The sequence below is a fragment of the Balearica regulorum genome, chromosome 11, assembly GCF_011004875.1.
Source record: "Balearica regulorum gibbericeps isolate bBalReg1 chromosome 11, bBalReg1.pri, whole genome shotgun sequence".
Classification (NCBI taxonomy): domain Eukaryota; kingdom Metazoa; phylum Chordata; class Aves; order Gruiformes; family Gruidae; genus Balearica; species Balearica regulorum.
The window spans coordinates 10,088,895-10,106,115 of NC_046194.1; the positions used below are offsets into that span (position 1 = coordinate 10,088,895).

General features: G+C 45.9%; 1 protein-coding gene across 7 annotated transcripts in view; it reads right to left on the bottom strand.

The window, feature by feature from the left end:
* The window catches only part of SLC6A14 (solute carrier family 6 member 14), a 100,370-nt gene that overhangs the window by 9,755 nt on the left and 73,394 nt on the right, over window positions 1-17,221 (bottom strand). For 6 of the 7 annotated variants that reach the window (XM_075763228.1, XM_075763230.1, XM_075763232.1 and 3 more), the window contains 2 exons: window positions 16,658-16,825; window positions 14,040-15,638 (listed from right to left, as the gene is read on the bottom strand). In XM_075763228.1, the coding sequence (XP_075619343.1) occupies window positions 15,489-15,638; window positions 16,658-16,825 (318 nt within the window). In that variant the 3' untranslated portion in view covers window positions 14,040-15,488. Of the gene's footprint in view, window positions 1-14,039; window positions 15,639-16,657; window positions 16,826-17,221 lie in introns of those variants that run through there. The other variant, XM_075763229.1, reaches the window with a different exon arrangement.

The window sequence follows — 17,221 nt, forward strand, 5'->3', positions numbered from 1 at the left end:
CTCATTTTCAAAGAGGATCACTGCATTTATCATCACCAGAGGCTTGAGGAACCACGTGGGAGGTCATAGCATTTCAGTGAGTTACAAAATGACCCCCAGGGATTGCATGCATGTCCTGTCCCTTGCTGGAGAGCCTCCCATGCCTATTGGCCCTGGTGTCAGTGGTTCTTGGCCAAGGCTTGGCTCAGCAACTGTGTTCCACTCTGCAAGGGCAGTGGCAGGAAGGTTAGAGCCCTGCATGCCTTTTTTTTGCCTTTTTTTTTTCTTCTCTACATCCACTTTAGGTGGTGGCAGTGAACATTAGCTCTCTGCTTTCTTGCAAACTCATAGAATCATAGAGTCATAGAATGGTTTGGGTTGGAAGGCACCTTAAAGATCATCTAGTTCCAACCCCCCTGCTGCGGGCAGGGACATCCTCCACTAGACCACGTTGCCCAAAGCCTCATCCAACCTGGCCCTGAACACTTCCAGGGATGGGGCATCCACAACCTCTCTGGGCAACCTGTGCCAGTGCCTCACCACCCTCACAGTAAAGAATTTCTTTCTAACATCTAATCTAAATTGACCCTCGTTCAGCTTAAACCCATTACCCCTTGTCCTGTCACTACACTCCCTGATAAACAGTCCCTCACCATCTTTCCTGTAGGCCCCTTCAGGTACTGGAAGACCGCAATTAGATCTCCCTGGGGCCGTCTTTTCTCCAGGCTGAACAATCCCAACTCTCTGAGCCTGTCCTCACAGGAGAGGTGCTCCATCCCTCCAGTCAGCTTTGTGGCCCTCCTCTGGACTTTCTCCAACAGCTCCATGTCTCTCTTGTACAGGGGCCCCCAGAGCTGGACGCAGTACTCCAGGTGGGGTCTCAAAAGAGCAGAGTAGAGGGGCAGGATCACCTCCCTCGACCTGCTGGTCACGCCTCTTTTGATGCAGTCCAGGACACGGTTGGCTTTCTGGGCTGCAAGCCCACTGCTGGCTCATGTTGAGCTTCTCATCAATCGATACCCCCAAGTCCTTCTCCTCAGGGCTGCTTTCAATCCATTCCTCGCCCAGCCTATAGCTGTGCTTGAGATTGTGCTGACCCACATGCAGAACCTTGCACTTGGCCTTGTTGAACTTCCTGTGGTTCGCACGGGCCCACCTCTCAAGCCTGTCAAGGTCCCTCTGGATGGCATCCCTTCCCTCCAGCGTGTCGACCCCACCACACAGCTTGGTGTCGTCAGCAAACTTGCTGAGGGTGCACTCAATCCCATTGTCCATGTCGCTGTTAAAAAGATGTTGAACAGTGCCTGTCCCAGTACTGACCCCTGAGGGACGCCGCTCATCACTGTTCTCCACTTGGACATTGAGCCGTTGACCACAACTCTTTGAGTGCAACCATCCAGCCAATTCCTTATCCACTGAGTGGTCCATCCATCGAATCCATGTCCTTCCATTTTAGAGACAAGGATGTCGTGTGGGACAGTGTCAAATGCCTTGCACAAGTCCAGGTAGATGACGTTAGCTGCCCTTCCCTTATCCACCAACGCTGTAACCCCATCATAAAAGACCACCGAGTGTGTCAGGCACGATTTGCCCTTAGTGAAGCCGTGTTGGCTGTCACCAGTCAGCTCCTTATCTTCCACGCGCCTAAGCATAGTGTCCAGGAGGGTCTGTTCCATAATCTTGCCAGGCACAGAGGTGAGACTGACTGGTCTGTAGTTCCCTGGGTATTCCTTTTTACCCTTTTTAAAAATGGGGGTTATGTTCCCCCTCTTCCAGTCGGCAGGAACTTCACCGGACTGCCAGGACTTCTGACTTCTCAAATATGATGGTGAGTGGCCTGGCCACTTCATCTGCCAGTTCCCTCAAGACACGCAGATGCATCTCATCAGATCCCGTGGACTTGTGCACCTTCAGGTTCCTTAGATATTCTCAAACCTGATCTTCTCCTACGGTGGGCAGTTCTACATTCTCCCAGTCCCTGCCTTCTGTTGAACTGGGCAGTGTGGCTCAAGCATTTGCCAGTGAAGACTGAGGCAAAGAAGTCATTGAGTACCTCAGCCTTCTCCATATCCTGGGTAACCAGGTCACCCGTTTCATTCCAGAGGGGACACACATTTTCCCTCGTCCTCCTTTTCTCACTAACATACCTATAGAAGCTCTTCTTGTTGTCCTTGACATCCCTGGCCAGACTAATTTCTATCAGGGCTTTGGCTTTCCTAACCTGATCCCTGGCTGCTCAGACAGTTTCTCTGTATTCCTCCCAGGCTACCTGCCCTTGCTTCTACCCTCTGTAGGCTTCCTTTTTTGTTTGACTTTGCCCAGGAGTTCCTTGTTCATCCATGGGGGCCTCTTGGTGTTTTTGCTTGACTTCTTTGTTGGGATGCATCGCTCCTGAGCTTGGAGGAGGTGACCCTTGAATATTAGCCAGCTGTCTTGGGCCCCTCTTCCTTCCAGTGCTTTGTCCCATGATATTCTACCAAGCAGATCCCTGAAGAGGCCAAAGTCTGCTCTTCTGAAATCCAGGGTATTGAGCTTGCTGCGCGCCCTCCTCGCTGCCCTGAGGATCCTGAATTCCACCATTTCGTGGTCACTGCAGCCAAGGCTGCCCTTGAGCTTGACATCCCCTACAGGCCCTCCTTATTGGTGAGAATAAGGTCCAGCCTGGCACCTCTCCTCGTGCACTCCTCTATCACTTGGAGGAGAAAGTTGTCATTGACACATTCCAGGAACTTCCTGGTTGCTTGTGCTCAGCTGCGTTGTCCCTCCAGCACATGTCAGGGTGGTTGAAGTCCCCCAGCGGGACCAGGGCTTGTGAGCATGAGGCTGCTCCTATCTGCCTATAGAGGGCTTCATCTGCTCAGTCCACGATTCATCTTTTAAATTAAATTATCTTTCTTTACCTTATTTTTATTAACACTGGTGAAGAATAATTTTCCTGCCTGGGGTGGGAAGTTGCTGTCATTGGTGCTTGTTTCACATTGTGGAGCTCAGGCTGCCCATAGCAAAGCTAGTCATGCTTTCCCTGCCTTTTGGTTGTAGTAAGAAAGTCTGCACCAAAAGAGGTTCTGCTTTCCTGATTGTTTGAAGAGAAATAATAAAAGTCTGGAACTCAGGAGATTGTGCAATACAGGGAGATGTCCAGATGAAACTGTTCAGGCTCTGCTGAACATGAACCTGTTTGCATCTGGCAGAGCATGCACAAGAGAAAAAATTCAATAGGTTTCTCTTGGCAACAATCTGCATTTTTTTTTCTTCTAAATGAGTTAAGTTTTCAAATATGAATCATATAGTTCAAGGTTTGCTCTCCAGGACAGCTGTATGAGATCAAACCAAAGGTCCAGGCCAGCATCTTGTCTCTGAAACCAGCTTGGCATAGACACCCAGGGAAGAGCGTAAGAGCATTAGGAGCATTATAAACCCACTTTCCTAGTATCCTCAAAGTTTCCTGAACTGGAAATAGTATCTTCTTAAGGTCTGGGTTTTTTTCATTCGTTTTTCTGAATGACTTTGAAGGCATGCAACAATTTAGTACCAACATCTTTTGGCAAGCAGCTCCACAGCTGACCTGAGCATTGGACAAAACATTCCTCCTTTCACTTTAAAGCTGCCACGTGGTAAGTTGAAGGGGTTTACAATGAAGCTGTAATTTGGAACATGCATCTTCCAAAAACCCACAACACCCAAGGAAGCTTGGGCTTTTTGTTAGTTAATGGAGACATAGCTGCTATTTTGTTGATCACATCCATTGGGATCTGACGGCACCCATCTTGCCATTTTATTCCTAAAAACTGGATCTCCTGTGCAGGTCCCTTGACCTTACTTCATTTTACGGTGAAACTGGCTTTCAGAAGGATTAGCACTATTTTCTTCCCTTTCTCAGAGACTTCTTCTGCTGTGTTGCCCCGTAAGATGATGTTGTCAATGTATTGCAGGTGCTACGGAGCTTCACCCTGTTACAGTGCAGTTCCAAGGCAGCTATGCCAAAAGCCCACCGGTATCCTTTTGGGTCCTTGAAACACCCTCTCCTGAGGCAGTCTATGCCCAGGATGCACAAAGCCTCTGGGCCAGTCACAATGGGGTGCTTTTGCCACTCATTCCCAGTTAGACTCACTTCGGCCTCCAGTACAGTGACCTGTGGGGATCCCCTCTCACTCCAGAAATACAGATGGGTTCTGCCCCTTCATGCCTTGATGGCATTAGGGTACACTGTGCACCAGTATCCACTAGAGCCTTATGCTCCTGTGGGTCTCACGTGCCAGGCCATCGGATCCACGTGGTCCAATCAACCCAGTTGTCCCATTCCTCCACCTGGCTGGAGGCAGGGCCCTCTAATCCTGCTCATCATATTCATTACTCAATTCTTGTGAAAATAAATCATCAGAAATGCCTTTACTAAAATCAGAACTCCTACTCTGTCCTGGGAACTGCTCACTGGAAACTGGAGCAGCAATTTTCCTGGAAGAACCCCCTTTTGTGTTTGTTTCTTCTTGCAACTAAGATATTCGTGCCTCTAGGGTCAAGGTAGATTTCTTCCATCTCACTTCCTCGTGTCCCCTCTGTGGTCTCACAGGTAAAACCAGAGAGTGCCTCGTCGTGTGTACTCTCTATATCCTCTCTCTTGAGGAAAGGAACGCTTACTCCTAATAGCTGATATACCAGTCCATACAGGAAAATAGGACATATTCTCTTTGAGTTGCTGGAACTCCTGGGACAGTTTTTCCACAGCCAAGATGCAGGCCTCCAGGAAGGAAGAGAGATTTTCTTCATATTGCCAGAGTTGGCCAGCCAACTCATCCATCATTTGTCCCTCACCTTCTTTCCAGGTCACTGTTGCCAATGAGTTAGCACACAACGATGGTGTGCTCTGTACAAACTTCTGCCACATGGGTTATGTGCACTAGACTTCATTTGGCTCCTTGGATGACTGCTCATTGTTCAGGTCATCATAAATCATCTCCAGCACAGCTAATTCCCTCAGGTACTGGATACCTCTCTCCATAGTGGTCCCGTTGCCTGAGTGACACACATCATCTTCACTGAAGGGATACCTTTCCTTCATGCCTGACAGGAGTCGCCTCCAGAGGCTGAGGGCTTGTGTCCCTTTTCCAATTGCTGTGTCAATACTCCCTTCCCTAGACAGGGATCCCAGCTTCTTGGCCTCACTACCCTCTAATTCCAGGCTACTGGCCCCATATCCCAGCATCAGAGCAGCCAGGTAATGATGTGCTTGCCTGGACACACCTGAAATTTTTCACATATCTCACAGCTAACTCAGAGACAGGGATTGGTTGGTTATCATCTCGTTTGTGGATTCTTCTTCCTGTTCTCTTGATGATCCTGGTTCATCTTCATCCCTTACTAAGCAATATTTTTGTGTATTTCTTCTTCTCTAGAGGGGTGATTAATACTGGCACAGCTTGGTTCTCTGGTTCAGCTGCAGTGCCTGTTGCCGGGGTTTGAGTAACTGCAATGCATGTTGGGGGGGTTGGAGTAGCCACAGTACCTGTTGTGGGGGTTAATCTGCAGGTGATGATATTCTTAAATATTTAACCCTAAATAGACCTGAACCACATTCAGGAGACATAGCAATAGGAACATGCTAGTTTGAACATCCCAAGGATATTCAACATTCTGAAGAGCTATTGTAATTACCCTGGAGAAGGAGGAGAAGGTGACGGAAGATAGCTCCTTCATAGATTGGCTCTCCAAGGAGACAAAGTAAGAAGTATTATTACTAATAATTTCCGATAGATGGCTCCCTAAGTACAGAGATAAGAGCAACATGGAGCACAAATACCAGATTAGTCTCACGACCAACAAGTTTATCATATCATAAGTCAGTATTATGAAGTACACGACAATGATAACTTTGACCCAGTTTGCAGAAATAATAAACAGCACAACAGGGAACATATATTGCAAGTAAGGTGTTACATGACATAACTCTGAGAACAAGCACAACAACTTTGAGAGCAAATAAATCAACATTGTGACCAGCAACTGTTTACTTAATGTAATGAATATAACAAATTTGTTCTAGCACAGTCTGGTCAGATTTGTTGTTATTTCAACCTATTGTGTTCCACATTGGGCACCAAAAGGACTATTGTGGTTTAACCCAGCAGGCAGCTAAAACAACCACACAACCATTCACTCGCTGGCCCCACCCCTCAGCGGGATGGGGGAGTGAATTGGGGGGGAAAAAAAAAAAGGTAGAACTGGTGGATTGAGATAAAGATAGTTTCATAGGACAGAAAGAGATGATGATAATAATAATAATTTTAAAAGTATGCAAAACAATTGATGTACAGCATAATTGCTTAGTCCCACTGATCAATGCCCAGCTAGTTCCTGAGCCGTGCTCGCACCCCCAACCAGCTTCCCCCAAGTTATTTTTCTGGTTTTTGGCTAGGATAGAGTTAATTTTCACTAGAAGCTGGGAGCAGGCACAGTCAGGGTAGCTGACCCAAAGGAATATTCGGTATCATGACGCCATGCTCTGGATATAAGGGGGGAGCTGGTGGGGCTGGGCTCCGGGCAGTGAACAAATTGCTTTGTGTATCACCTGCTTTGTACATGCTGTTATATGTACTGTTGTTACTTTCCTCTTCCTTTGCTGTCCCAGTAAACTGTCCTTATCCCAACCTGTGAGTTTTACCCTTTTCCTCTGATTCTTCTCCCCATCTCACTGGGTGGTAGGAGGGGTGAACGAGCGGCCACGTGGTGCTTCAGCTGCGGCTGGGGCTGAACCATGACAGTCCTTTTTTCGGCACCAAATGTGGGACTCAAAGTGCTGACATAATGACTGATCTGACCACACTACGTTAAAACAAAGTTGTAAGCATTTATTGTAATATTTAAAGAGTTGCCTGTCACAATGGTACTTTGTTTGTTCACGTGGCTGTAGTATATAAATCCTTACTTGAATACTCTTGGGATGCTCAAGCCAGCATGCTCCTATTGCTATGTCTCCTGAATGTGTTTCAAGTCCTGTTTAGGGTTACAAGAAATTGTTTTAAGAACAGCACCCAGAGATCTGCCCTGAGGCTGGCTGGATAGTCATGGGTGGCATGGCATGTGGGAGAATATGGGCAGGTATCTAGAGAACTTCTCACCTCCAATGGTTTGGAACTTCACTCCTGAACAACTAGAGGACCCTGATAAAGGGGCAGAAAATGCTGTGGTTATTCCAAAGAGGCACAACTCACTGCACTGTGCTGGGCCCTGGCCAGTGTCTCCCAAACATTGCTCAATAATAGGCAGCACCATCAGGGGGATGAGAGGGAAAACAGAGGACGGGAGCTGTGTCTACTCAAACCCTGGTGAGAGGCAGTGCAGCTGAACAAAGAAACCCAACCTGTGCTGGTATCAGTAACCTCTACACAGGTGGAGGAATGGGACAACTGGGTTGATTGGACCACGTGGATCCGATGGCCTGGCACGTGAGACCCACAGGAGCATAAGGCTCTAGTGGATACTGGTGCACAGTGTACCCTAATGCCATCAAGGCATGAAGGGGCAGAACCCATCTGTATTTCTGGAGTGAGAGGGGATCCCCACAGGTCACTGTACTGGAGGCCGAAGTGAGTCTAACTGGGAATGAGTGGCAAAAGCACCCCATTGTGACTGGCCCAGAGGCTTTGTGCATCCTGGGCATAGACTGCCTCAGGAGAGGGTGTTTCAAGGACCCAAAAGGATACCGGTGGGCTTTTGGCATAGCTGCCTTGGAGACACGGGAAATTGAACAGTTGTCTACTTTGCCCGGTCTCTCGGAGGACCCTTCTGTTGTGGGATTGCTCAGGATCGAAGAGCAACAGGGGCCAACTGCTACCACAACGGTGCACCAGTGGCAATATCACACCAACCAAGACTCCCTGATTCCCATCCATAAGCTGAGTCATCAACTGGAGAGCCAGGGAGTGATCAGCAGAACTCACTCACCCTTTAACAGTCCACATGGCCAGTGAGAAAGTCTAATGGAGAGTGAAGACTGACAGTAGACTATCGTAGCCTGAATAAACTCACACCACCACTGAGTGCTGCCATGTGGGACATGCTGGAACTTAAATTTGAACTAGAGTCAGACAGCCAAGTGGTATGCCACCATTGATATTGCAAATGCATTTTTCTCAATCCCTTTGGCAGCAGAGTGCAGGCCACAGTTTGCTTTCATTTCAAGGGGCGTCCAATATACCTGGAATCGTCTGCCCCAGGGGTGGAAACACAGCCCCACCATTTACCATGGACTGATCCAGACTGCACTAGAATGGTGTGAAGCTCTGGAACACCTGCAGCACATTGACACATCATCTTATGGGGCAACACAGCAAAACTTTCTGAGAAAGGGAAGAAAATAGTCCAAATCCTTCTGAAAGCCAGTTTCACCATAAAATGAAGTAAGGTCAACAGACTTGCACAGGAGATGCAGATTTTAGGAACAAAATAGCAAGATGGACATCATCAGATCCCAATGGATGTGATCAAAAAAATAGCAGCTATGTTTCCATCAACTAACAAAAAGGACTTAGGCGTTGTGGCTTTTTGGAGGATGCATGTTCCAAATTACAGTCTGATGGTAAGCCCTCTCTATCACATAACCCAGAAGAACAGCAATTTCAAATGTGGCCCTGAGCAATGACAAGCCTTTGAACAAATTAAACAGGAAATAGATGATGCAGTAGCCCTTGGCCCAGTCTGGACAGGACCAGATGTGAAAAATGTGCTCTACACTGCAGCCAGGGAGAACTGCTCTAATCTGGAGTGTCTGGCAGAAAGCATCAGGGGAGATGCGAGACCAACCCCTTGGGTTTTGGAGTCAGGGAAATAGAGGATCCAAGGCCCGCTACACTCTGACTGAAAAAGCATATGAAGGGGTTCGAGCTGCTTCAGAAGTGATTAGTACTGGAGCACAGCTCCTCTTTGCACCCTGACTGCCAGTACTGGGCTGGATGTTCAAAGGGAAGGTCCCCTCTACACATCATGGAGGAGGCTAGCAGTGCACAAGAAGCTGGGAGGGGACGCAGCCAGGACAGCTGCCCATACTAGCCAAAGTGATATTCCATACCATATGACGTTATGCCCAATAGATAACTTGGGGGAAGCTGGCTGGGGGCACAACCACAGCTCAGGAACTAGCTGGGCATCAGTCAGCAGGGGTGAGCAATTGTGCTGTGCATCACTGCATGTTTTGTATATTCTTTTATCATCATCATTATTCTCTTCCTTTTCTGTTCTCTGAAACTCTTAATCTCAACCCACGAGTCTTCCCTTTTTTTATTGAGACAAAAAAGGAAAGTGTCTTGTGTACCACCAGCGTCCTCCCTGGCAGTGCAGTATGAGAATCAGAAAAGTCCTTGACTTGGTGTAAACATTGCCTAGCAACAACCAAAACATCAGTGTGTTATCAACATTATTCTTATCCTAAATCCAAAACACAGCACTATACCAGCTACTAGGAAGAAGATTAATTCTATCCCAGCTGAAACCAGGACAACATCATGTTCAAGATGCACACATACACTTCACCTCCACACTGACTCTATGCTTCAGTGAGGTGCAGTTTTACTCTTTCATAAGAGGCCGGAGTTACCACACACTGATAACTTTCTTGAACTGATTTATCAGTTAATCTCAAGCCTTCTTGAGATTATTTTATTGAGGAAGAAAACCTTCTTTCAGTAGCTATGATTGTGGTATGAGTTGGCCTAACTTTGACCAAGCAGAGTCAGCCCAGGTAAGGCTGCTGTTTCCCATTGCATTTCCTTCAGTGGAAGATCCAGTTTAACCCGCTGCTCTGTCTTCCCTTTCACCACAGCTTCTCAGTCCCACACCACTTCCTCACCTGCTTGGTCAGAAGTTGCTGAGTCATCTAATTTCTATGGCTCTGGGGGATCTACTAAGTGATCCTGTGACAAAAACTACCAGCACTGCTTATTATTCGTTTAAAATACGAAACAATTATACCAAACTAGTTTAGACTGAGGTCATAGAATCATAGAACAGTTTGGATTGGAAGAGACCTTAAATATCATCTAATTCAAACCTCCCTGTCATAGGCAGGGACATCCTCCACTAGACCAGGTTGCCCAAAGCCCCATCCAACCTGGCCTTGAACACCTCCAGGGATGGGGAATCCACAACATGGCAACCTGTTCCAGTGCCTCACCACCTTCACAGTAAAGAATTTCTTCTTAATATCTAATCTAAATCGACCCTCTTTCAGTTTAAAGCCATCACCCCTCATTCTATCACTCCATGCCCTTGTAAACAGTCCCTCTCCAGCTTTCTTGTAGGCCCCCTCTAAGTACTGAAGGCTGCTATAAGGTCATTACTTCTTGCATAGCAATGAGCTCAGCAGTATTGCTAACAAGGCACCAGGACCAGACCTGGAGGTGTTGTGGAAACACATACTCGAACTGGATCCAGCCAAAGGACTCAACATGAAACTGCAGCTGCAATCAGCATGAGTTGATAAACCAGGTCCTATTCACTGTGGAGGAAAATCTCTCCCCACATGCAGTTCAGATCGCACATATTTCATTTCCCTCTGCGTCAATGAGAGACTCCTCCACTGGGGCAAGAGAGAGGACAAGAAGAACCAGATTGAGGAGCTGGTCGTCTGCCCTCTATGTGCTCAGATACCCAGTTACCCTGTATTATTTTATAGGCAATTAATCTACAAAAATCAATGAAAAATACTTACATGGGATCAGTTATATATATATATATATAAAATCTTTTCCTCATTCCCTTCATCAAGTGCCATTTACCTACAGCCTATAGATTTCAGGGGGTTATTTTCCCCTCCCCTATATTGTCTGTCCAAAAGGCTAATCTACACAGAGGATCTGGAGATTCCCTGGGACTCATAGGAACCTGAGATTAGATATTGGCTCCCTAAACCCCCTTAAGGGATAGCCAAAAGTTAACTTTTAAAAAATAACTAACACCACTATGGTAAGAGGTTTTTTTCTTTTTAAAGGGTTCTACCAGCATTTGCCATATTTCCATCACAGAGCTAAATTGGAAAAGATTCTTCTCATCTTTCAGACAGTTGTAACAATAATTTTGTCATTCCAAATCAAGAAGTCAAAATGTCAACTTCCCTCTCACCTCCCTTCCAAATCAGTCCAGTGAGAAATTAATTTTTTTAAATTCCAAGAAGGGCTTGTTAAATTTCAGCATTTTCCTTCTTCAGTACTTTGTAGTCTGTATTTACTAACCTTCCAAAAGAAAGACCATTTGAGTTAAAAAGCAAACATCACTGAAATAACTGAAACCAGGTTCTTTCAACAATGTAAACCCTTTTGCCCCTGTAATTTCTTTGGTGTCAACAGTGATTAATTTGTTTCAAGATGAGTTTCAATTTGATCATTTGGGGATTTTTCTGCTGGATCAAACTTTGTGGAGTATTTCCAACCCCTTCAGAAGGTGACTCACAGGAAATACATGATTTTGCCCTCAACAGATGGGCTGTGGAATCACCTCCTCACTCCTGTGCAGCCCCCCAGCAAGTCAGCTCAGCTCACACACTGGTACCTCTCGCTTCTCATTCATCCCTCTCTAAACAGCTGTGCTACAGCTGTGCAGCAGATGCCCCAGCCCTTGGAGACTGACTGAGGTGCCATGGTGCCCACAAACACAGCCATAGCCATGGATCTTAAGCCAAAAAATGACACAAAGCCCTCCTATACATAGTGATGGAAAGTTACATGTAAAGCTGAAACAAGAAAAGAAAGCTTTCTGTTATAAACGTTCATGCTGCTTCTGGGTCTATGCTGATACTTCTTATGAAAAATAAAATAAATAAAAAAGCCAGGAATGGAACACCTCAGCAAGGCCACATCATCCACAGGCATGGAGGACAACAGGGTGAGGCTCAGTTGAACTCTGTGGACTTGGGAGTGGGGGTGCACAAAGCATCACAAAATTGCAATATGGGGCTGGAAAGGTCCACTTACAGGGACAACTGGTCCGCCGAGATAACCCATGGCTGCAGAGGCCAGAGCAGCTGTATTGCTACTGTAACACTCAGCTTGAAGCCAAGCAGCAGTTCAATGGGCACACCAGCTATCTTTTTCACACATTTGGAACTGGATTTTAAAAAAAACAAAAATAAATCTTTCAACATGGCCAGTCCAATTCAAAGCTCAGACGCCATTCAACAGCTGCCAGCCAGGCAGGAGCAAGAGCCAAATGACTCAGCTTTAGTGGCTGCTGCTTTATAATGCAGTCTCCAGAGCCACGGATCAGCGAGCAAGCGGGCCAGCATCCCGGGCAGAGCTGGGCTGCACTGGGGGGTTGCGCTGACCCCTGGCAGGTCCCACTCCCCGGGTGCCGGGAGCTGAGCAGAAGACATGAGCAGACGCTGCTCTCTGATGGTTAATGCACCACCACGCAGCCCGGCTGAAAAATGTCCCATTGCAAATAGAGGATGGGGTAGAAACAAAGTTAAATGTTTGTTTTTTTTTTTTTTTTAATTTGACTTCATGCATATGAACAGTCTCTGCAATAGAAATAATTTAGGGGTTTAAAATTGGCTTTCATAAACTTGGCACCTAATTGTTTGACATACATATACAAATCCCAGTTGAAATGTGTCTTTTAAAATGTTATAGATGTGGCTTACTGGAACTGTACATGTCTGTGCTCTCTTCCCTGACTGAAACACACTTGCATTTTGACCCAATCCAAAGCAAACATAGAAGTGGAAAAGACTCTCTTCTCTTTCCAAGCATTTTCCTTTCAATCCTGTTTACTGGATCCAAAGCAAAACCATTTTCTTTTTTTCCTCAAAAGAAAAACAAAAACCACCAAACACCCCACCCCCACCCCCCCCAAACTCCAGGCATTTTGACCACCTGCTCAGCACAGAGCATTGTCCCTTACCAGGAATGCAGCGCTGTTTGACACTGCTGGTTTCTCAACTCAACAAACACCAGGACGCTGGGCATCAGCCTGTGTGGGTGAGGATTACGCCCAGGTCTGCTGGGCCCAGTCTACCTCCAGAGCAGCACTAAGGGACATATTGCTTCTCCATGTAACACTCCAGGGCTATTGAACAATCCTAGCTGCTGGGCCAGAGCTGGGATGGGTAAGGAATATGAATGCCAATTCCTAAATACTCTTTGAGACTCCTCAGCAGATGCCAACAGTCAGCTCATCCAAAGAGAGCAACAGAAATTGGATGTACCAGGAAGATGTCAGACATGGTCACGCAGAGAGGGATCCCAGCTCTGCCAGGGGCCAACTGAGCAAATCTTGCTTTCAAAACGGGAGGATTTTCTTACCTTGGAGAAAGGAGAAAGCACCAAAAATGGATCCCCAGCCCTTGAGAAACTGTCTTCTGTCGCTCTTCTGGGAGGCTTTGATAGTGCAACATCATGAAAACAGGTCCTAGAAGCCCGTAAGACAAGTCGAGAGCAGAAGCCTCAAAGGAGCCCTTTGTGCAGCAGCAGGGGCTTCCTGCAGGGCAGTAGATGGCTGGTATTAGCCTTCAGCATCTCTTTTGCCAAAACCTTCCTGAATTCTTTCTGAAGCTGGTTTGGCAAGCCAACTTCCCCACCACCTCTTGGAGCACTCTCACTCATTGCTTGTCTAACTTGTCTCTCCTTCCCGGGTATGAACTGCTGCCCACTGTGGCAGTTCCAATGGATTGGAGCACTGGGGGCTGAGCACCTCAGCCTCCCTCCCACTCCCAGCCTCTCCACACATCAGGGCCAGCAACAGCACTGTTTCCTGCTGATTTGTGGCTAGAACACGACCCTAAAGCAGCTGGAGTGCAGGAAAAGGTTCGTCTTCACCACCTTCTGTTACGGGCTCTAATCCCACAGTCCTTTTTATAAATTCCCACTCAATTACTTTCTGTATTTTCTGACCCTGCTCCAAAACAGGGTTATTGCCCTAGATCCTAACTTCTATAAGAAAAGGCTTCCTGGAACCTTCCCAGTTCAATCTCCCAAAGACTTAGGATCACAGAAGAGTCGGTAGTACATCCCACCAACTGCCTCCCCCCAACTCCATGCAAAAGCCTAAAATCTCATTTTCCAGCACCAAAACCATTAAAAACAGAAAACTGCATTTTATTTGCCATCATGTGTTGATTTGTCACAAAAAGATCAGTATAAAACATACACTAAAGTATGCAGCTTGGGCAACAAGTCACTATTCACACTCCTTCAAGTCCAGAAACAGTGACAAAGCCCTGAGAGGAAGTGACAGCTAAAAACCCTGCTGCATTGTTCCCAAGGAACCATTATCACAGTAACAGACACATTCCTTGCCACACAAAATGTATTCATATAATCCATAGATGATTTTTCCTTTATCAGGAATTCACTTGTATTATGGAGTGAAGGCAGGTTCTCTTAACCCTAAGCCCTCCCTGCCTAGGTATAAGCATAAGTCTGTGTTTCCAAATGCATTACAAACTTCCTAACTTTTCAATAAACTCACGATTTCAGCAAATTTTGGAGTAACAGCACTACAAGATGGTTTCAACCTTACAAGAATTTACTTGGGATAAAGTTCTGCTTCTTTTGGCCCTACCACAACATCGATAATACTGTTTGAATCTTGAAAATGTACTTTGGGTCTTGTTTGGAAGGGAAAATCCAAGTCTGAGTGAAAGATGCAGAGAACTAACTGATAGGTAAAGCCTTGATGGCTGTAGGGAGGGCAGACACACCAGAATTCAATAGTTACTATTTCATTCTGCAGAGCCTAGTGACACTATATGCCAATATGGGATTTTTTGAGTTATAGATCGATGAATGCTGAGCATGGGGCAAGACATAGAAGATTGCTCTTTGGGCATCCCAAGGGGAATAATGAGAAATAGAAAGATGCCTGCTTTTCACCATTTTAAGGCCTTATTTCCTGTGATGGCAATTTTTTGCCACTCAATATTTAGATACACAGACAAAACACACACACACTGTAATCAACATCAAATACTGAGCAGCCTCACAGCACTAAGCAAGGCTTAGACAGAAAAATTATTCCTGTTCCCTGAGCTACAGTGCCAGCTGGCAGCAGCACACTCATTCACTTCTCTGCCGACTGCACACCACTGTGGATGGCAAAGCACAGCAGAAGGTAGTAACTGCCCATAGCACATTGGGGCATGCACCTTTTGGCTCAAATTGCCTGTAGCTGGGGAGCACCAGAATGTCTTTGTTCTGTTCCACACCCGTATCTGCAGTCCAGCTGGATATGGGTTGGATGGGGTTAAGCATACCCAGTCCATCAGCCTGGAGAGCCTGCAATGCATTTTCCTGTCCTCTCAACCTGAATATCTGGGGAGATGTCAGTGTCTAATGTACCTGTTCCTCCCCAAACATGCAGCACTAAAAATAAATAAAATGGCTCGCTTTCATTTGAGGGCTGGGTTTTGAAGAGCAGAGGGTTGATTTGCTTTTTGTTGTTATTTTGCATTGTCACTTTCTAATAGTTAAAGAAAAAAAAAAACCACACACATATGTTAAAAATCTGTCATCCAAATGGCCATCTCATTGTTGAGTGTATACAAAGCCAGACACAGTAGGAATCTCGTGTTCCTTTTCCTTTTTGGGATCTACAATATGGCTGTATCTTTCTCCTCGGTGACATTCCAGGTAGGGACCCCAGTTTGCAGCGGGCCTGCAGCAGCTTACAATGCGCTGGAAAGCAAGCACAAGAGGCATTTGATGTCTTACCTTGGTCTGGGCTATTTTTAAAGTTCAATAAAGCTGTAAGTCTGGATATGCCCTGCAACTCAACAAGTTGCAAACAAATCACCAAAGTTTTTTAGAATCATTTCAAATATCTCTGGTTTCAGTAGATGATCAGAGGGCTGGAGCACCTCTCCTATGAGGACAGGCTGAGACAGTTGGGATTGTTCAGCCTGGAGAAGAGCAGGCTCCAGGGAGACCTTATAGCAGCCTTCCAGTACTTAAAGGGGCCTACAGGAAAGATGGTGAGGGACTGTTTACAAGGGCATGGAGTGATAGAATGAGGGGTAATGGCTTTAAGCTGAAAGAGGATAGTTTTAGATTAGATATTAGGAAGAAATTCTTTACTGTGAGGGTGCTGAGGCACTGGAACAGGTTGCAGAGACTCCATCCCTGGAAGTGTTCAAGGCCAGGTTGGATGGGGCTTTGGGCAACCTGGTCTAGTGGAGGGTGTCCCTGCCCATGGCAGGGGGGTTGGAACTAGATGATCTTTAAGGTCCCTTCCAACTCAAACCATTCTGATTCTGGACACTGAAGCCAAACAAGCAGGAAAAGCTGTGACCAACAGGACTCTTTGGCAGAGCTTGGCAAGAGCAGCATACCTCAGATCTTGCATTTGCTTGTTTCTGTGAGGAATAGGAGGCAAAACTCCAGAAAACAATATAGGGATAGAAAGTGATAGAAATTCGTTAGAGAATTTAAGGCAGCTAGAACAACAACAGAAACCATGAAAAAAATCACTCTTAAATGTACAGGTGCACTCCCAGAGAATTAGACTTTATATTCTTAACAGAAGACAGTAGGGTTAATTTGCCTCTGATGCAACTACCAGAGATGTGTTTTGGTCTAAAAATCCAACTAATGAACACCTCAAAGTGGTGAACGTGTTTTTGAGAAGAAAGCACAGACATTCCTGATAATGCAAGGAAAGCAAGATTTGAGCTATGACAGCTTTTTTGTGCCCTTACCTGACAAAGATTTCCTTCAGCTTTAACTATTTTTAGAATAGCGACGATGGGAATCCAGATGACACAGAAGATAATCATGCACCAGCCAACAGCAGTTCCCCAGGCTGGATATAACACTGAGCCATAAGTGGGAGGTGAAAATGTGACCAGAGACCAGACCAAAATTGCCTATAAAAAATGGCAAAGAATTTGAGAGCAAAAATCAGATTTCCAGCTAACTTGAACTTGCACCATATTTCCAAGTTGGTTAAAAAAAAAAAGGGGTTATCTAGAAATTCTGCACAGTTCTTCCCTTGAGTGTGAGAATGGTTGTGCAGGATTTGGTGTTCAAGTCATGGCCAAGCAGTAAGACTGACATTCACCCTAACACTTTAAGTACATCTGTGTTTAAACATAACTTGATTTATGGGTTCTGTTGAAATCTTGTGTTGGAGAATATGTATGTTGCTGCATGAGCACAGTACCTTCATTTGTATGTTTTGTATGTTCCCACATTCCATTACTTACAGAAATATGGGCAAGAATCTAACTGTTGGCAAATATTGCTGCAGAAATAAGATATTT